At 40.5% G+C, this 21,846-nt stretch overlaps 1 protein-coding gene across 1 annotated transcript; it reads left to right on the forward strand.

Annotated features, from left to right (window-relative positions):
• Positions 1-437: 437 nt before the first annotated feature.
• On the forward strand, positions 438-21,252 carry DCUN1D1 (defective in cullin neddylation 1 domain containing 1). Its single transcript, XM_075418254.1, has 7 exons — positions 438-666; positions 9,313-9,529; positions 10,801-10,969; positions 11,610-11,740; positions 16,182-16,264; positions 16,510-16,606; positions 18,122-21,252. The coding sequence occupies exons 1-7, from the start codon at positions 664-666 to the stop codon at positions 18,199-18,201; spliced, it is 780 nt and encodes a 259-aa protein (XP_075274369.1). The 5' UTR covers positions 438-663; the 3' UTR covers positions 18,202-21,252.
• Positions 21,253-21,846: the final 594 nt, after the last annotated feature.

A 21,846-nucleotide genomic window follows, 5' to 3' on the forward strand; every position in this document is an offset into this window, starting at 1 on the left:
GCCTCCCCCAGGCCTCCGCGGATGCTGAGCAACCGCCCGCTGCCTCCTCCGCCGCCAGCCCGCCCCGGGGAGCCCCCGGCTGCTCCCGCCTCGCCTCACGGCCACGCGTCTGAAGCGCGCGGGCCCGCCGGCTCTCCCTGGCGGAATGCCTTAATTCGGGGGGTGTCAGAAATGGGAACAGAAGGAGCTTCCCGCCGCCGGGCGGGCGGGGGCTGTGTGTGAAGGAGCCGGGCGGCCCCTCAGAGCACAGCAGCCCCTTCCCGCCCACCCCCGCTCCCGACCCCGCCACAATGCCGAGGAGAGCGGCGAGGGGGTTTTCCCCTCCCCTCCGTTCCCCTCCCTTCCTTTCCTCCGGCCGAGGCCCCCCCCGGCGCGTCGCCCCCCACCTCCGCCACGCGCGCCGACCAGCCGCCATTCCCGGAGAAACCCGGACGGGGCCGGGAGCGGGACGGGGCCGCCCCCGACAGAGGCTCCCGCCCGCCGCGCGGCTCCGGCTCCCGGCGCGGGGGATGCGCCGCACTGCGCATGAGCGGGAGGCGGCGGAAGGGCCCGAGAGGAGCCGGGAGCTGCTGCTGCCGCCGCCGCCGGAGGAAGACGTTGCCGCCGTCGCCGCCCTCAGTCTCCGCCTGAGCCGGGAGGGAAGAGGCCTGCACAGCCCTCAACATGGTGAGCGTCCTCCTGGGCCGCCCCTGAGCCCGGCCCGGCGCCTCGGGGCCGGCAGCCGCGGCAGCGCCGCGGGGGCAGCTGGGGCCTAGTCGTGGCGGGCTGGGGTGTCCGGGAGCGGCTCGGCGGGAGCGGCGTAAGGGGCCGCTCCCGGGGCCCCCGCAGCCGGGGCATGGTGTCCTGGGGGCCGTGTGCTCCTCAGTCCTCCCACCAGGCAGGCTGGGGAGGGCGTGCGGGGGCCGGGGAGGGCGGCGCGGTGGGCCGGGAGGCTGCTTCGGGAGAGGGGCCAGGGCCTAGGTGGGGGGCGCCGGGAGGCCGCCGGCCCGCGGGGCTGTGTCGGGCCGCCTCACGGCGGGGAGCTGCTCGCCTGCGCTCTGTGTGAGGGTTCGGGCACCTTTGTGCGGGGCAGGGCCAACAGAGGCGTTTTATGGGGAGCGTGGTCTGTGCCCTGTGTGGGGCGGTGAGCAGCAGTGCCTGGAGGGAGTGTGGGGGGCTGCCAGAGACCAGGGGCTGCTCGGGGTGTTTCGCAGGGTTTCGGGCGGCTGGGGCCCACCCAGTGCTGTCAGTTTGCTGGGAGACTTGGATATGTTGATCCTTCTTGAACTGCGATTATGCTGGAGAATTTCAGGATAATTGTTGTGTGGTTTTGGTAAGGCTCCTATTCATGTATGTGTTGTAAAGGAGGATCTAGCTTACATTTTCTCCCTAATGGTTTTTTTCCTTTTAGCTGAGTATTCGCTGTGGACTCTCAGATCAACTGACTTTCTGCCTTCCCTCATCCAGAGGGAAATCGCAGTGTTTGGAACAAAATCTGCTGTTTTTCCTCACCAAAACAAAAGAAAAAGACATTCCTTATCTTTGAATAAGGGAGGGTCCTTATTGGTCTCTTGCATGGTGACTTATGCACCCGAGGGAACATGTTTATAGTCATACTTCTAGGCCTTCTCTGTATACAGAAGTTGTACAGCTTTAACTACACCTGTATAGTTTAAAGTAGTACTTTTCTATAGCAGAGGTATTGCCTTAGGAAGGGTGTAGGAGGGAGCCTAAGATCTACTGGTATACACTTACTGGTATAAAGATATCTTATACCTGCAACTAGTATTATTCTGGTGAGCAGTGTTAAAAACATATTGAAAAAATAAAAATGTTACCTTTAATGGATGGAGTTATGTTGGCGTAAAAATTTGGTCAGCCAGGATTTAAATCAGTGGTGCAGTATGTAGACCTCTAATAAAGTTGTTACTATGTTACTAGTATAATTTTTAATTGGATGGTTTGAAGTAGTTCTTCACTTGTTTTTTGTGGGAGCTTAGAACTAAAGTCTGGGTAAGGTTCAGACTGTAGAGGTGTCTTATTGTAATTCTGCAGTTCTGGGACAGTCTCAAATAGCACTTGCACAGCAATGTTACAGAACTTTTTATGAAGACTTCTTTCCATGAAAATCACCGAGAGCTGCCTCACAGTCTATCTAGTGTAGGTATGCAAAATAAATACACAGTTGATGTCTTGTACCTACGTATGTTATTGACTGGCCATGTGGTTAGAAATTTAAATTGAACAATACTGTAGCAAGTGGCAATGTAAGAGAAATAGTGAGGCACATTATTCCAAGAATAGCTTTTTGTGAGAAACAGCAGAATCCTATCTGCTCAGTCTTCTTGGAAATACTTAACTGAAGAACCAGCAGATACATTCCGTGGAACAATACTGTACTGATAGATTGCTATTTATCAGATTGGAGGGAGTATCTGAATACTCTAGTCATGGCCCCGAGCATAGTTGTTGGGCCCTATGCAAACAACTGTTTTCCAGGTTGTGCTTGTTGACTCTAACACCCAGGTGAAAGGATGACATAGACACTGAAGTGGGACTAAATGACAGGCTGCAGCTTTTATAAGTAGTAAATACAGGTATGAATTGTTTCTGGTGCCCAGGCATAGGATTCTGTACCTATACTTGTGGTATTTCAAAATCCTCTAATTTAATTAGGGGGGAAAAGTAGGGAGACTTCTTCAGAGACCTGAAGATCTCTGTCCAGAAGCACAAGAGTCAGTGTCCCATTTTTCTGCCCGTGTGCACTGCGGCTCTGGCTAGTCCTTCCTTCCAGTGGCTGTGACAGATTCCTGGGGCCAGTTGCTTGTCCGTGCTATGGTACAGGCTCCTGCAGCTGGAGCCTGGCTCCTACTCGCCCATGCAGCACTGCTAGCTAGAGCACTTCTGGCTCTGACTTGGTCTCACCAGTGTTCGTACGGCCAGTCCTTTCAGGACAAAGGTTTCCTGCCTTCGAACTGTCTTTGTCCAGTATCTGGAAGGGAGGCCATTACAGCAGCCTGTTAGGCTCAGTCTGGCCATTTAGGTGACTTGAAAAGTGTTTTCTGTCCAGTGCTCAGGCACACCATCCTGGCAGTGTTCCTTGGATTGCTGAGAGCAGTCTGCCTCTCTGACCCTCGTTTTTATTTGAGCTGAGCAGCATCTGTCAAAGTGGTCTCTTCCATCTTATCTATTGGTATGTTACTGCTTCATCTTGTCATGAGGACGAGTAATGTGCTTGCAAATCAAGACATAGCAGCAAGCTGGTCCATTATACTCTAAGCCATCTTCTCTGAGCCTGTACTCTTCTGAATGATTTAAGGAATTTAGGACTATGTGTGATAATCAAGACAAACACGAGTATCCATATCTTTATCCAGAGCAAAATGCTAACCTCATCTCTGTTTACATTTTCTAATATATTGCCAAATTTGTGTTCTCTGAAGACTATTTCTGTGCTGATAAATACATAATTTCTTATTGCAAACCTCAGGTGACAGGAACTTATAAAAATTTAGTATTACAAGAATTTCATGTCTAGCGCTGTCTCCTGTAATGTTGTTGCAATGTTGTTGTACTTGATGACATTGTTATGTAGTGTTTAACTCAGCAAGCTATTCTGCAAGGCTGTTTTGTGTGGGGCATATTCATGTCTGTAGCAGTTTGTTGATATTAAATGTTTTTGGTTTTGGTTCTCCTGTAGTAGAACTTGTAGTTCCTTGGCATTACGCTTAGGACGGAGTAGCTTGAGTGCTAGACAAGATGGTGCATGATCCTGTTTCCTCTCTCAGCTTACCAGAGTCTCCTTTGAACTTGTATTGTAAAATCATTTTTAACTAGAGCCATGAAAAAATTATCCAGGAGTACGAACTACTCTGAGAACAAAGTGTGAAATTTATTATGTAGCTCTTGATATTTTACTCATGTTTTATGGTGCCAATGCAAATATAAAGTATGAGTGCAGCTTCTAGTAGTGAGTAGAGCTTCTGCCCTGGACCGGAGTTAAGAATGCTAAAAACCTGACAGCTTGCTTTTGTCCTTTTTTTAATTGAAAAAGCCCTGGTTTTTGGCGTTTCCTTCACCTCTCAGGTTAACATGAATTACCTTAAACCACTATTACAACCACTGCATTCTTCTGGGTAGCTGTATAGTGCTCTTCTGCAAAAGACTTCTGCTTGTATGTAAGTACTAAAATGATGTTGTCCACTAAACTAATGTTAGAGGGTGTAAAAAGCAACTTTGATTTTATGTCGCGTGTGGTTTTTCCTTGAATTTTATATCTGAACAAACCTTGTAAATTTTTAAGTTTTGTTCTGTCTACTGCAGACAGATGGATTTTACATCAGTTTGAAACAGAAGCTTAAAAATGTTCTTACAGTCTTATGTTGTGTGCACTTTTTTTAAAAAAAAAAACAGCTGTAGAAAATAAAATGTAGTTGAAGGGCAGATTTGTTTATATTATACAGAAACTATGGTTATTTAATTGTTTTTGCCTGTAACTTGGATTTTATGGTTTTTTTTGGTAGTATACACATGCCATCACAGTTGATGGGTTAAAATGGAATTCAGTGTATTCGTAGACTTCTGCTGTTGTGATTAACTTCTGTTTTCTTATCAAACAAAGGAAAATACTCATGATTTCACCTTTTAAGCTTTAGTCATGTATTTGTTGAAGACAAGCAGTAAACCAGATTCTTTGCAGGTGGCTTGTACATTCCTGTAATGGTTAGAACCCAGCGTGGAATGATTCAGGCACCGTAAGGTAGCAATATTCTCTTGACCATTTGCATGTGCATAGAGATGCGACAAAACTGGCTGTCATGACCTGTGAGGTTGTTGCATGCACAAGCCTGTTCTTCTGTGTGCGGGCTGAAGTTATTCTGTGTTTGAACTGATGTCACTGGGGTCCTTTGAAAGTGCAAGGATGCTTTCTGCAGCCAGATCACTTGCTAGAGTTTAACTGCAGTTAGTATAAAAGCCTAGACTTTGTGGAGGTTGATACTATTTTAGAAAAGGCTTTTACATGTCACATGCGTGAGAACTTAACAGGCTTTTCTTTGAGTCCTGACTGAAACAAAAGTACAGATGTTGCATTGTTCAAATTCCTTTCGTTAGCAGTGAAACTAGCAGGAATCTGATCATCTAGAAGCAGTGGCTGGGAAAGGAAAGGTGCAAAGCAGTTGCTCATTAAGGAGTAACTGTGTGAATGCCTTCTTTGGAGGCCACAAGGAATTTTGGGCAGGGACATTTCGATCTGATGGTGCACTGCTTGTCTAGCTGGCAGCCGCGTATAACCTTTGAGCAAAGTCCAAGAACAGGGTTTTGGTAGGAATCCTCCGCTCTCTAGTCCAGGCAGTGTGGGACGAAGGTTGTTATTGTTTCCCATGGACATTATCCAGGAGAGTGGAGCCCTCATATGCCTGTTAGCTATCCAGAAAACGTTGATGACCAGTGTGCAGGGCTGGTCTTTGAAGCTGAGGTGACTAAATGTTGAGTGTAGACGATGATAAGGAAAAACAACCATATAGTCAGAGCTGGCAGATCAGTTCTAGCATTCTTTTTTTTTTCCCTAGACTAGGAAACCTTACTCCTCGAGACGAAGCAGTTTCAGTCTGAGGCGAGGAAAAAAAAAGTGCTTGGGGAAAAAAAAAAAAGCCCAAGTATTTTTTTAACTTTTAATCTTTCACCAAAGTATCTGATACTAGTCAATGTCAAGGATGGGTTATTGAATTAGAATTATTAAATTTAGTACCTGATGGAGAGAGGCAAGTTTTCATTTTGAAAATAATATTCTATCATCAGATGTTCATTGGAAAGATTTGGTTGTTGTAGTGTTAAGAATCCACACAATGTAGCTTTCCACTTAGAGAAGTTATTCTGTGTTTTAAAAGTAAATTCACCTCCCGTCTCTTATGACATCCTCATTATAAAAGGTAGCCGGGATACCACAGAAACATGATCAAGGACTTGCAGATCTGATTTTTTTGCTTTTACTTTATGCCAAGGGGTAAGACTAGAAAAATTGTTGCATTTGTTTTCCATTGGTTTTCACATGTATATTTTAACAAGAAAGATAAATAAAATTCTATCTTCCCTTTTAACTAGTGTTAATGTTGAGATATTTTAAATGGATTGTGTTGCATTACGGCACATACAGCTGCAGTGTAAGGCATTTGTTGCCTGATGACTGCAGGATTAAAGATTACAGGGTGCTCTGGCTTCTGTATTGCACACTTAAAACAATAATAGACTGTTAGAGCTTGGCTTCTAGAAATAGCCCTTAAAAGTGCAGAAGGCTTGGAACCTGTTCCTGCTTGAAATGTGGGTTTTCAGTGTGATGAGGGAAGAGCTATAACAGGATAATAAAAACTCAGCAGTAATTTCATCTCTTGCTGTCCTGTAGTAGGCCCTCAAATAGTTGTCCAGTCACTGAGGCTGTGGAGTGTCTCGTCCACGTTGGCAAGCTTCCGCGGAAACATTCATCAAATATAAAGCAAGGGCTTTGGCAGTTCTTCACTAAAAATAAACTCATATTTGACCAGTAAAAAATATAGTTATTCCAGAAAAGATTATGGCTGAACAGTGTGATTTGTTGCATCTTAATATATTGCTGAATGCTGAATGAGTAGTGTTATTAGCTGCTTGAGTCTTGGCAAATTCAATGTTCTTTTTTAAAAGATTTTATATTGTTGCTATCACTTAGAGAGCCTCAAGCACAGGAAGATCACATGTGCTTATATAGGATTTAAATTTTATCACAAAAGTTGATTAAGCTGCAATTTTTTCATCTAATAAATTGCATTCTCCTTTTATGTGACAGCATGCCACTACCTTTTGTGGTCTTGGGCATCCACAGCGGAGCCCTTGTAAACCTGTTCCTTGACTTTTTGTTGTATGTCATTGCTTCTAGAGTTCACCCTTGCAAGAGTAGGGTGGAACAAAGCCTCTTGAGGTTTTACAGAATACTCACTATTAAAAGGGTTATGCATACTTATGTGTCTACATCATAAAAAAAAAAAAAAACAAACAAAGAAAAACTTACTGATTAAAGGCACCAACTTTGTCAAGAAAAGCTAAGGTCCTAAGCGTGACTCTGCCCTGTTGTGCAGCTGGGTCTGTGATGACGCAGCAGTCTGGCTGTGTGGAACTGATTTGAGGAAGCTGGTAATTGACACAGAAAATTAGCTTTGGGATTGTTTCATCCTCATTTAGGATTTCATTCAATGGTTTGTTTTAATATATCTGAGTTTACAATGTATTTTGTAAAAAATTCAACTAAAAATGTATTGGTCATTTCTGGAAGTCATTCCACATGGCTTTGTCAGCACAAGTGATTTTGTGGAAGTTTGAGCTCAACATTGTAAGGTGATGAATGTCTGCTGTGAAACTTGAAGCTTGCACAAGTTGTCAGCAGTGGGTCTTTGCAGGACCTGCTCTCATGCCTTGACTTTTACCTGAAACCACTCCTGAAAATCTGAGTTTCAGAAATGTGTTTGTAGCTAAAGGTCCAGTTTGAGAAACTTACTCAAGAGACTGGAATCAAGCAGCAACACAAAGTAACTTTAAAAGTCGTATAGCCTAGCTGATGTCGCTGTGTTTCCATCTGCGGGGTGTGCTGAAATTTTGGCTTCGGCTAACTGTTGTAGGTACAGGGTTGTTTTGGTTTGGGGGGGATTTTTTTTTTTTAAGTGATCTTAAAGGGTATTGGTCTGTTTAGTATATTATGTGGGTATGAGTTTAAGCCAAATATGATGCTCTTGTATCTTTTTTAAAGGTGTAACTGACGCTGGTATCTTAACTACACTTATGAATAATAGTGTTTGTGTTCACTGTCACCAAGCAGCAGAAAACTGGTTTTGAGTTTTCAGGCAGACGAATTTGTGTTCTGCAGCATTAGTTCTTTTTTTCTAATGATAATGTGATTGGACACTAATTATCCTTTGGAATGAAGAGCTTGAGCTCATACTGCTCCTAAGCCATTCGTTTTTTGGCTGAGGCTAGTTTATTGCTTCTAGAGGGGTTTTTTTGCCTTTTTCCCCATACTCCCTGAAAAGGAGCCATGCACTTGGAAATTACAGTACCGAACAATATACAAGTTTTGGTCGGAATGCAAGGTAAACCACAAATGAAATATTTGTGCCATCTAAGAAATCCAACCCTGACTTAAAAGTCAGAACTTCTATTTACCAAGTTTTTTTGCTTTGAACTTTAGAACTGAATTTGGATTTAGTGCAAGAGCTGTATGATTGCTTTCCCCTGATCAGCTGTTAGTTTGGCGTAACTAGTACCCTTGAAATACTGAATGTGCTCCTCCTCATCAGAAATATCCTTGGGAATCACTCTGCTGATAAATTACTGGCAGCAAGTTCTCCATTCAGTTTTGCGCTGGAGCAGAGAGGGATGTCTCTTGGTCTGGGCAGGAGGCCTGGAATTCCAGAGCACTCACCTTGGCGACTTGCACCCCCGCCCACCTCTGGCAAAATTATGTACCCATTTTTGAGCTTCAGTTGCTGCACCTGTGAAATGGAGACAATGCCTCCTCACAGGAATGTTTTGCAAATCATGTAGGTGGAGCTGAGCTCCTTCAAAGTGAAAAATCTCTTTAAAAATGGAAAAAAAAAAAAAAAGGTCTATTAAGACGTATCGTTGTGTAGCTCCCTCACATGGATGGCCCAGCCTGGTTCCTTGTGGCCATCAGGAGGCACGTCTGGCGATCCTGTGCCTGGTCCTGCACTGGCTGGTGTTGCTGTTGGTTGAGTGAGCTGGGACGAAACGCGTGCCAGCCTCTCATTCGGTGACGGTAAGCTGCTAAACGGCCTGTTTGCCGCATCTGTTGAGGCAGTTAATCTGTCCAGTATTTTGGTGGCCTTGGGCTTTATTTAACCATCTCAATTGCCCTTTTTTGATAGGTATAGCTTTCTTCTAATAAGAGGAGAATTATTTTTTAAAAAAAAAAACAAAAAACAAAAACTGCTTTAAATAGGAAGGTGTCCCACCTTACAGCTGTATAAGAATTTGCTATGCCCTTCAGTTCTCTCTTCAAATATGCAATAAGAATACTCATTTTTTATTTCTGTGATTGCTTTGCCAGCATGATTTTAGTGATGATTTAACTTGGTTTTGTTACAATGCAAGGTACCTAGAATGAAGGCAAGTTTAAATTATAAAAAAAGCGCGTTGGTTGGAGCGTCTAACTGTCCCTGCAGCTAGAGAAAGTCTAATTGCGTGGAAATATTACAAAAGCTACTGATTTAAAAATATTAATGGTACTGATATGTGGGGAATTTTCGGTCCAGTAGAACATTTCTAAGTTACAGTATTGTCTGTTTTTACTAGAACAAGTTGAAATCGTCACAGAAGGATAAAGTGCGTCAGTTTATGGTCTTCACACAATCGAGTGAAAAGACAGCAGTGAGTTGTCTGTCTCAGAATGACTGGAAGTTAGATGTTGCAACAGACAACTTTTTCCAAAATCCTGAACTTTATATACGAGAGAGTGTTAAAGGATCATTGGACAGAAAGAAGTTAGAACAACTATATAACAGATACAAAGGTGAGTACCCTGAGTTTTAAGGCTTATTTCCTAGTTGTGTGTGTGTATTCTTAATTACAGTGTATCATTTCAGCTGTGCTCTTGGGCATGGGAATCTTAACTGACTCAGCTTTGGTTTTATATTACTAACAGTAAAAGTTAGAAGGGGACTATATGTAGGCTTCTGCTTCAGAAGGATGACTTGTGGTTGCTTTACGTGCTCTAAATATATGTACATCTATACAAGATTAGGGTCTGGAACTGGAATTGTGTGTACAGTGAGTGACTGTAATGGTTAACGTGGATTTTAGGTGATTCTTCTGGGAAAAGCACATCAGTCAGGACTCGGTCCTGACAAAGCAAAAAGGTGGATTCTGCCTTACTTTTTATTCACATTCACCTTGTGCTGATTATCAGATAGTTACAAACAGAGCAGACAACAAAACAAAATCTCTTTATCTGTTATATAGCCAGCTTTCAACTGATGATATCCTACCACCAATAGTAAAGAGGATTCAGTACAGTAGAACAAATTCTGTGTTCTAGCACTTAAAAAAAAAAATCTAAAAATGAGTGCTGCATTTTCTGTCAGTTCTCATGTGTGTGCATAATCCAAATACCATTTCTCTGAAGTCTTTGTTGGCTTGCATTAGTAGATCTTTGTCAGTGCACTTGAAACGTGAGCATCTCACTTCCAGACCAGATGTTGATTCCTTCCTGGAAAGAGGAGTGTGCCTGGCTGACTTGAATCGGTAACAGGGCAACGTAACTTTCCTCTTGGAGGTTACCGTGTCCATTTTCATGCATGCTGGTGGTGCCAGAAAATGCATAAAACGAATGTCAATTTAGTAGTTTATGGGCAGATTTGATAACTGTATCAGTACAGCTTGCAAATGGACACTGCAGAATTGTTTATAATGGTACACAGATCGGCAGTCTTGCCAAAGATGCCAATAATTAAGTGCGCTGGTGGGAAGGGACTGTTGTTCTCTGTATGGAATGAGTCAGATATCATGCATGTTATTAGGCAGAAAACAAATGTTTGTGATGCTTTTGTCTCTCAATGAAAATAACATAAGCTTCATTGTGTGGGAGGCTTTATTGTAGTAACTTCCTCAATTGTTAAAGCTTAACCATTGAAAATACAAATTTAATTTTTGTTTTTAAAATATTCTTTTATAAGGGCTTATCCCAAAAATGGCTTATTGGAAATGTTTGATTATTAAATACTCGTGTTGAATAAATCAGCTTTTTCAAAAATCTGTTTTTCTTTATACTTTTATATCCCAAAGATCCTCAAGATGAAAACAAAATTGGTATAGATGGTATACAGCAGTTTTGTGATGATCTAGCTCTTGACCCAGCCAGCATTACTGTACTCATCATTGCATGGAAATTCCGAGCTGCAACACAGTGTGAATTTACAAAGCTGGAGTTCATGGATGGAATGGCTGAGCTAGGGTAGGTGTGCAGTATTAGACACTGACAGAGTAATCCAGTGTCAGAAACTGGAATGTGTGGCGAAACAGCTGTATTTTGGGGAATTCGCAATCACGTTGTCCTTGCAGACTTCAGAGACTCTTCAGAGTCTAGCATCACTTGTCTGCCTCTGTAAAAATGCATCTGCTGACTATGTGCTAGATGCTTAGAGACTAGAAAAGGGAGGCAACTTTGAGTGCTGCTGCCTTGGTTGTGTGAGTATTTCATAGAATCATTGAATGGTAAGGGTTGGAAGGGGCCTTAAAGATCATCTGGCTCCAACCCCAGAGCTGCTCAAGCAGGTTAAGCAAGGATGTTGGTCTGCAGTCTGGCATACCTTGGTTTTCTGTTCCTTGTGAGAACATAGTAGTCTTTATCACATTTTTCTAAAAATCTTGTGGATGATAGAATCTGATGTGTCAGCTAGTATATGCAAATGGCAATGTGAAGAGATACAGCAATTTCATTTCTTTGCTGTTATGGATGCAGACAATTAAAGGCTTCCTGAATTTTGTTTCGATGATTGTATTGTGTTCCACAAAAAATTTATAGATCTTTAAGTTATAACTCATTTTATGGCAAAATGAATAATACACAAATAAACATGCTTTTTGAAATGCAGATGTGACAGCATAGAAAAACTGAAGGCCCAGATTCCCAAAATGGAACAAGAATTAAAAGAGCCAGGGAGATTTAAGGATTTTTATCAGTTTACTTTCAACTTTGCGAAGAATCCAGGACAGAAAGGTTTAGGTATGTATTCTTAATCATAAACTTTTGTTCTTAAGTGTGGGAAGTGACTGATTAAAGCAGTAAGTGAAAATATTATTGTGATCCAGTGAGTCTGAAAGATAGCCACCCTTGGGATAAAATACGTCTCTCTGTTGTGAAAGATAGATATCAATTTAAGGTGTTCAAATTGATAGAAATATCTGCATCATTACTATAGACTACAGAATTTTCTGAGAGAGGGTTTATTCTTTCACTTGTGAGCGTGTGCAATTCTATCTGTCTTACATTGAAGGCGTTAATTACACCACTTAGAATTTGAAGAACTGAACAGATAAATTGAATTTTCACTTTTAAGATAAACGTAAGCTGTAAAACTGATTCCCATGTAAGTACACTCATACAGTCTCTTGTAACACCAAAAATGCCTGCAAATGTGTGGCAGAATAGAATTGGAATAGTACGACTAGATTCCCGGGCTTGATGCCTGTTGTGCTGTTAGTAAGAGGTGCCTACCTACAGCGTCTTTCTTCTGTCCCCACCCCCCCAGCTCATTAAATGTTTTTTTCATTATTTCAGAGCTCTTCTGCTGTTTGTGCTTTTGATTAGTATAACAGGTGAAGTGGAAGAATCATTTATTAAAAATAATTTTATTTTAAAAACAAAAACTAACACTAAAAACATGGCAAATCACCACAGTTCGGATGGAACTAAACAAACTGTACATCTGTCTATTCAAAATGGCAAAAATGAGGGAAATTTCTTTCCAGCATTAATGTTAATCAGAATGCATATTTGTTTATATATATGGCGCAGTTGAGAGATTAACTGTAACTAGTATTTCATGACGCTGTAACTGTTCACTTTTTAAGTTCTACTTTGGAGAAGAAATAAAATACTGAAAGGCCAGTAGGTTCTTCCTTGGCAGCTTGTGCGTTTCTTTTCTCAGTGATGAAAATGCCTTAAACTGACTGCCACTGACCAGCTTGGTGCTGTGAAAAGATGAGTGTTCGGCTTTGGTTTTGTTGTCTTTTATATGTGGACCGATTTCTGGCTTAAAATGAATATTGATAAATAAGTAAATTAGCAAAGGCTCCATGTCTTGGTTCTGACTTGGTGTCATTCTTTAACACCTTTCTGTATCCTGGTTTTTGTTTTCAGTTGGATTGTGAGTTTCATTGTCTTTGAGGAAGCTAAAAGAGCACTGCTAAACTGTTTAAAAATACTTGTGCGTGCATGTAACCAGATTTGAATCTTAGAAAGACATCAGTGGGCTGATTCTTATTTCTTTTAGAAAGTCATACTATGTTTTTTAGGCTGCTGCAACAAGGAATATATGGACAGTAATTGAATTGTGAGAGGATAGAAGTTAGGTTGTGAAGAGTGTGGATGTGGAATCAGTTCTGCAGTGTGAACAGTTGCAGGGTTGTTTCCGCCCCCCCCAGTTACTGTTGTAACATTTTTATGTTATTTTTAATCTTAAACAGCTTTACACAGGGAGGATTATTTTGCAGAATCTCTGTAAGGTGGTAAAAGTGAAATGACAAATCACAGTGATATCATAATTACATGATCATTTTAAATCATATTTTCTTAAAGCTTCAGAATAACAGAGCTGTTTGATGCTGTACTTGCTTCTTATTTTCTTCTCCATATTTCTCAGGTATAAGGAAGACTTGCATTCTTTTTTGGAATGTTTTTTTCCCCTAGTCCTATATGGAAATGAATCTTTGGAGTATCCCAGATGGAACAGACTTCAGTAAAAATTGTTTACCGGGAAAACTTAAGTCCCTTGCTTTAGTTCTCACTCATCTTAAAACTTGTTTGTGCAAGTTCAGCTTTTAACAGTGACAAAGAGAAGCACAGTTTTTGCAGATTCATATGGCATATACACAGTATAAGGGTTTTTTGGGTGGTTTTGTTTGTTTGGTTTTTTAAGTCTGGGTCTGGAAGTGATGTAGAACTGAGCTTAAAATCTGGATGCTTACCAACCCTTTTGGTGCCAGTAAGTGCACAGTTCTAGGCATGAATTTACGATAGGGCAGAATAGTTCTGGAAACCCTGAAGCAAAAGAACATTGGGAGAAGTACAGTGCTGAAAAGTAAGTGCTCCTACTTAGGCAATTAATTTTGGAGTGTCTAAATAACTGCTTGTAGGAACTTGCAAATTGATTTTAATGTATATTGGTCTCTAATCTTCCAAACATTGTGTAGTAGTTCAGGCACAGTTCTGGAAACGCATTTTTACTGTGTAATTCCTTACTACCATGTAAGTACTGTGGATGTCTTAAAAGTTCTTGTGATATTTGCGTATCATTTGAGAATACCTTTTAGCTGATGTTCATCTGAAACGTTGTTTGCTTCTCTTACATCTCTTTGGATGAAACTCGGAGCATATATTTGGAGACTTTCATATTTGATCTATGAGGACTTCCCTGAGCATTCTTTTGCTTTCTTATGGAATAATTAAGCTTATCTTTACTTTAGAATTTTGTGATTTCATAAAATTTCTTTTAAAACACGTAGTTTGTCCTAAGGCATATGTCTTCGTGCTTTACATGTTTGGACTCACATAATGGGTTTGAGGTTGCAGCATCCCAAGATCTGTTCTTTAAAGGCCTTTGCTCATCCACAAGAATAATCTCAAAATTGTAGCAGCATATCAAAATGCGCAGTTTGTTTATAGTGATTGTTTATAAACCGCTATAGGTATGCAGTGATTTGAAGACCTTGCATTTTTTTGGTATGCCTACTATTAATGCATCACAAGTAAATACGACTTAGTTTTCTAATCTGTTTCCTTGAGGAACTGATCAGCTTAGTCTGAAGTTTGTATCTAGTCATTTTTAGAAAGATAGTAGTTTTAGTTGAAAGCTGAAGTGCACGTTTTTGTATCTGAATCTTCTGCTTAAGAGAGCTGCCTAGCCTTTACACTCTTTCATGAGTTGTCGTTTTCGCATACAGCTTATTTCCTGATCTGTTCAATTAGTCTCTGCTTCTCAAAACTCAGACTTACACTTTTGTCTGCAATCACACCCCTTTGCAGCTGCTGGAAGATCCTCCACAAATTTTATTCTTTACTTTAGTCAGGAAGCATTATGAAGTGAATATGCTGTTCGAGAAGAACTTTTAATATCAAAGATGCTAAACAATTCATAAACTCCCTCATCACCATCTATTTTCTCCTCCAGCAATGCAGAGTTCATAGTGTGTTTTTTTTTTTTGTTTGCTACTGATTTCACCTCTAAGATCCACCTCCCTGTTATTTTAAATAGTTTGGTGTCTGGGGGAAGGGAGTGGTTTTCTTGGGTTGTGTCAGGTTTTGGCTTTTTCTTTTTTTCTTCCTGTGATGCGGTTGATCATGTGCCTCTTCTCTGTGCTCTCACAAGAGGATTGTTTATGGAAGAAGAGATTTGCCCAACTGCAAAATATGTAAGAGCTTTTGTTAAAAAAGAGGTCGCTTAACTAGGTAGCCTTTTGGGGTTACTGTGTGTACTTGGTGATGGATACCGAATTCAGTCAGATGACAGCTGGCACCATTTTGTTACCCAGCACTGGGGTCCTTGTGAAGTTCTGGTGATGGAGATCACGCTAGGTAGAGATTTAGAGCTCAGAGACAGAACTTTCTTTTATCAGCTAACACATTACCGTATGCCGCTCGTGAACAGTCAGAGGGCAAATACCAGGGAGGTGGGGGTGGGTGGTGTTTTTCCCCTCCCATGCTAGACTAACCAGTGCCTCTCTAACCGCTCCCCTGTGACAGCAGGGCACCGTCGCCTGACAGGCAGGAGGTGGTTGTTCCCGAGCTCTGTCAGTTGAGGTGTCTCGGTCATCCTGAGAAACAGATTCAAAACAAGCAAGAACTTTACAGGAGTCTGCGGGAGGGGGGGAAAAACCCAAACCCCACAAACTAACAAAAACCCCAGCCCAGCCAAAAAAAGATGAACAAGTAACAAACCAGCTATGAACCATCTGCTTGTACAGTATTTAAGGAGTTTTTTCAAAAAGAAACCTGATTGCAGAAATGAACACTTGACAGAAGCCATGTTGCAAAGCCAGCACCTATGACAAGGTTAAAAATTAAAAAAATTAAAGATCTTACTGCAAAATACTACAAATTTTATTTTCAAGTCCACAGCATTTGTCAGACAAAAATATTTCACTGAAGTTTAGCTCAAGTATTGTTAGATAGCAAAAGGCATATGAAATATCCTTGTGTGTTTTGGATATTTTAGGTATTAATATGGGCAATTTTCAGTTCTTCTGTATTCAAGTGATGGTATCAAAATCTATAAAATATTTGTGCTAAACTTTATTTATGCTTGCATTTTTGTAAAGGATCCATGAGTATATTTGCATTAATCTTTCGCCTTTATGAATATATGGTTCATCTTAGTGTTCGATACCTGTGGAGATGATATATTTGAAATGTGTATCTCTAAAAGTAATATGTTTTAATATTACAGATTTAGAAATGGCCATTGCCTACTGGAATTTAGTACTTAATGGAAGATTTAAATTTCTAGACTTGTGGAACAAATTTTTGTTGGTAAGTTTAAATCTTTACATAAACTAGACTGCAGTATTTCCAAAACTTGGAAGATAAATATGTTTAAATTATTGAGTAGATAAAATAGACTATTTTGACGTAGATCCCGGATACTGCACTTCACAGTGTGTACAAGAGTAATGTGTTTTGGGGATGTGGCTATGTCCAAGACAGTAAAAACAAATTTGCATAAGGGTATTTTAATTTATTTTTTTTTAACATAAATTTTCCACCCCTCCAAACAGGAACATCATAAAAGATCAATTCCTAAGGATACCTGGAACCTTCTTCTAGATTTTAGTACAATGATAGCAGATGATATGTCTAACTATGATGAGGAAGGTAAACATTTCCATTTTCTTTCATTAACTTCTGACTGTGTTTTATTGCTACATTTATTACGGTGTATAAATGTCAGGCTTGGGCACAGCTGTCTAGTAACAGCAGAATTAGAATACCACCAGAGATCTAAAGTTCAGGTGGAGCTACTTTAATGCATGTTGTTGTCATCTGTTTATTACTGCAGGTTTGAAAAAGAAATGCTGAAAGTTTCTTAAATCCGTTTTCTTTTTTTCTTTTATCTGAGCTCAAATACTAATTCTTTCTCATTGAGACAAAGCCTGATATCTGTCCATTTAAAAGACAGATTCTCTGTCAGCGCAGTTCTTGGCATCTTCAGCTGACTGACTGATTCACGCCCTGTGCATTTCTTTGTAGGGTCCTCTGGTTATTGCGTTTCTTACCTGAGGATATTTTTTAAATTTGGTTGCTTCAATTTATGTGAAGATTGGACATGTAGTAATATTAAAGTGAAGCTTGGCAGCGTGCAGGGATTGCTGAACATAAGTTGTTTCCTAACAAGTGTGTTTTTTGTAAACTTTTGTATTGATCTTTCCTCTTCCAGTCCATCTGTAGCCAAGAACAGCTAATTACCTTCAGTCGCTGGCAGCAGATCAGTTCAGTGAGTGGAGGAAACTGTAAACTTCTGATACGCCCAGAGTAGAGGGGAGCAAACTTCTACAACTTTATTAAATAATTATGGACAGTTCTCATTCCCTTATCCTGGAGAAAATGTGCTGCTGCCCACAATAAATCAATGCAGTTTAGAAAGACTGAAAGCAGAAAACATGTTTTAATGATTTGGAATACAAATATTTTTGAGGGGAGGAAAAAAAACCAGCCCACAATTATTTTTAACCTTCACATGACCATGCAAATGACTGGGGACCTCTTTGGATATGGCTGCCTGTAATATGTAAAATATCGATACATGTTTTAACTACCCCTTGATAAGGAATACGGAAGGGTACATATAGTGTAATACCAGCCTCCTAGGGCATTATACCAGGCTGCTGGCTATCAAACTGCATTTTGCTGTTTTCAGGTGTGGCTAACTATGCTGATTCGAGCAGATGAGCATTGTATTCATGCAAAATCAAATTGCGAGGAGTAAATGCTGTAGTATGTTGACATATGCTGCTGCTTACAGCACAGACTGCTCACAGACTGCTTCGTCCAAGGTTCAGCACTCTTTAAGTGGCTATTGCCATCCTGGAGATCACATTCTGGTGCCAAGCTAGAATTTGTGTCAGCTTTTTTTCTTCTGTTGTTGGTCAGGAAGATGAAGGAAGTATGACCCTGGAAAGGGATGTGTATTAACTGGGTTTAAGGGAAGTAGAAACCTTTAACCAGCTCTGAAATTCCAAGCAAGAAAATCAAATTACAACTTTTGGCTTGAAACTATGCTTAGTTAAGACTGGAAAGTAAATAAATAACTTGTTTTAGATCTGAAGCTTTAAAAAGAATGCCTTCTTGGACGGAGTTCTTATGTTCTGGTCTCTTTTGTTTATCTTCTAGGGGCATGGCCAGTTCTTATTGATGACTTTGTGGAATTTGCACGCCCTCAAATTGCTGGGACAAAAAGTACGACAGTGTAGCACTAAAGGACCCTTCTAGAGTGTACATAGTCTGTACAAATACCTGAAATGGAAAATTGCACAGTCAATTTCTGCTGGCTGGACTGAACTGAAGATCAATCCTCACAATATGGCTGAGGGTTGAGACAAACCTTTAAGGATACATCTTGGACCATATCATATTTCATTCTTCTACTGGTGGTTTGGGCTTTTCTTCTAGTCTGGACCACTCTTGCCCGTTAAAATTCCAACATTGTGGATTTCATCATGGATTTTTTTTTTTTTTTTCAGTGGATCACCCTAGTTTCATCTCCCATAAGTCCTAGAAGCTTTATAATTATTTTGAAATTTCTGGTTTCACACAAAGCACAATGCTGGTCATCATCAGACAACTGTTATATGGCATCTGAGTTACACAGATCAACATCAAAACGATTTTTAGAAGAATCCTTAAATATACACTTGGGGCTAGTTGCAAAGACTGTATTGATAGCACTTCCTGTAAGAGTGATATATTTAAGTGTACTGGGTCCGATATTTTTTTTTTTTCTTTTCTGGAAAAGTACAGGTATTGTCTAAGTGAGTTTGAGTATCTGGTAAGGACAATTACAGAAATACCGAATCAAACCCAAGGCGGTTGATACTGGGGTATCCAGGTGCCTATCCGAATGGTTTGATTGTACATCAGCTGACTGTGGGAACAGCTGGAGTACGACACAACTGCTGTGCACTTCAAGCACCCGTCTGTAAAGTTGTAGTCAGCCTTCAGTGAGCATCAGTGAGATAAGCTGTGTGCGTCATGATAGAATCTAATATTCTCTAGGTTATTAACTAAGAAATCAGATTTCATTACAGTTTTGAAATGCTTATCTGTCTGTCAAAGAAAGGTTTTTCATTTCTGTGGAAATCTAAAACTTGAATATACTGAATTTGTGTCTTAAATGTTTGCTACACAATACAGTATTTTAAATTGAGACATGGAATTTTTATGGTTGAGGTATGATGGAAAAAATGGCCCTGTTGTACAAGAAGCTGGTGAGGTGGATGTGAATCTAGGTTTTGAAACCATTGTCCTGAGAAGTAAGTTAAATCTTTATAACATACAGGTACTGCCATTATGGATGACACCCATTTTTTAATTATTTTGTTGAGTTAAATTAACATATCACTGTGGTTGCCGAGTACAGAAATGAAGAGTAAGGCTTTCCCAAACAAGCACAGATCAGATCTGAAATACTACACTGGCTTTGTTTGCTTAAATTATTTTGTCGATCCATCACTACTTCTCATTGTCTTACTGCATTTAACTAAATTGTTGTGTGCAAAACAGGTTTTATCAGATGCAATTCTTCTTTATTTTTAATATTACAAGAGCTCTTGAGCTGCTTTTGTGTTAAATGTGGTCTTTTACTCCTCAGTTAGTTGTGAAGAGATTTGATAAATACCACTCTGTAAAACGAGCCGGAAAATAGCAAGCGCCAGGGAAGAAAGGCTGGAGTTCCACGTAAGGACAGAGCGTTAGGTCCATGCTCTGAATAGTCCCGTGATAAGGCCAGAAGTATTTTTGAAATCAGTGATTGGTACGTGCACTAAACAGAACACTTTTATGCAGATGCTAAAATTATTTTAGGAAAAAAAAATTGTTAAACTGCAAAAAATTTTTTTATTTGTATTCTCTGAAGCTGAGCTCCCCTTACAGCAGTGCTCTTGTAAGAAAACCCAATTGTGCGTTAATTTCAAGAACAGAGTTCCACAAAAACACTGCAGACTTTCTCCAGCTACTGGAATTGGCCATGCCAAAAAAAAAAAGTGTGTTTTGCTGCTTTCAGTATTTCCTTTCTCAATTTTGTGTAAATATAAATGGGGACTTGAACTTACGGGAAGGGGGTGGAAGAAAGCTCTTCAAGGCATCTGCGCATGCTGTTTTCTGTCTTGGGGGGGTTGGTACAGTTTCTGGTTGGTCAGCTCCAGTATGCTGTGTTTGGAGGGGAGACCCGACTCGCTTTGTACCCCAGTTCAGACTTGTCCCTCAAAAAAGGCTGCGATGGATCAGGTAGTGGTGTAACGCCATGGTGTTTTAAGAATATTCCTTCTGAATGCAAGATAGAGTCAACAAAATAGTGCTGTCATCAGTTTGGTACTACATGCTTATAATTACTGTGTAATTATAAAGAAATACATAAAACTTGGACTAATTACGTTGCAGAAAAGGGTTATTTGTGCTATGATGGCATCTTAAGTTTTTTTCAAAATGAGTGACTGAAGCTGAAAGAAACATTGATCTAACAGGGTGTTGTTCTAAGGACAAAATGCCTGGGTACAGGGAATATTTTGTATTGAAACGTGCTCAGATGTGGCCATGTGGGTTGTTTTGTTTTTCCTTTATATATTTGTGTGGTTTTTCTTTTTTTTAAGAATGCAGACAGTTGCTTACTTGGATTGCTTTAATTCGCAAGTGCTTACGTCTTCAATTTGATGATCCCCCTTAAATGGATTTATTTAATTTTGCCAAATGTCAAGGAAAAAAAAAGGCGGCGAACATCAAGTTTGTAACCAGTTTTTATACATTAAATATGTACAAAATTAGAAGTGCCCTGATATAAAACACTTAATCTCGAGATTATATTTAGTAAAAAAACCCATCATTTACATATCTCTGTAAGTTCAAATGTAACTCCTTACAATCCCTCTCATTACCAACAGAGGCAATAAAGCTCCAGTGAAATTGCCATGACTAAGTCTGCTCATGCATTGTTTGTAAGACTCATTTCGAGAATGTGCTTTTCAGTGTGGGGGGGGGAGTCTGGAGTACTCGTCTTCTGCATGAAATCCGCTTTATTGGCGAGTCTTTTTTGGGGGCGGGGGGATCTCAGAACTGCTCTAATACCTTTTCCAGCTGTGCTGCAGTGCCGTGGCTGAGCATGCGAAGGAAGACGCCACACACAGCGCCTTTGGTTAAACATGGTTGAAGATGTCCGTACATAAGTGACTTTTTTATTGATCAGCCTGTTACTAACTTATGACTTCAAAACTGTTTTACAATGAAATGCATACTGAGACATCCTTATTTAAGAAAGATATTTTTTAAGAATGCCTTTAATAAACTTTTGTCATTCACACTTTATTTAAATAATGTTGCCAGAAGTCTCTGTAGATTTTGTTTGAGTATGGTACACTGACCATGGTTTTTAAACCTATGGTGCCATTCAGCCCTCTGAGCTCTCAAGAGCAGACCACACCATCCAACCCTTGATCATCTCGCCTGTCAGAAATAGTGTACCAGCCAATTCAGTACCAACAGATAGAAGCATCTGCCTGAGTAAACATGAAGAGTTTGGCTCCTGACAATTTAAAGCGACTCGTGTAACTCAAACCCAAGTCTGGACCTTTGAACTGGTACAAAAATCAACTCCCTGCTTCTGGAAGTTCTTCCAGGAACTTGTCTTCAAGTTCTCAATTTGCCAAGCGTTGCCTAACTGCAATTTGAATGTTTTGCACGCAATTACAACCGTTTGTTTCCTTTCTAGACTCAGTTCTGTCTTCAGAGTGTAAAATTTCAAGCCCTCCTCCCTTGAAGAATTCAGAGGACATAGGGCAGGCATCAGGATGACAAACCTCTGCATGGGCTTCGGAGAAGGGAGGTGCCAGAAGCGTGCAGCTGCTGGA

Source organism: Opisthocomus hoazin, chromosome 4 (genome assembly GCF_030867145.1).
Source record: "Opisthocomus hoazin isolate bOpiHoa1 chromosome 4, bOpiHoa1.hap1, whole genome shotgun sequence".
Lineage (NCBI taxonomy): Eukaryota > Metazoa > Chordata > Aves > Opisthocomiformes > Opisthocomidae > Opisthocomus > Opisthocomus hoazin.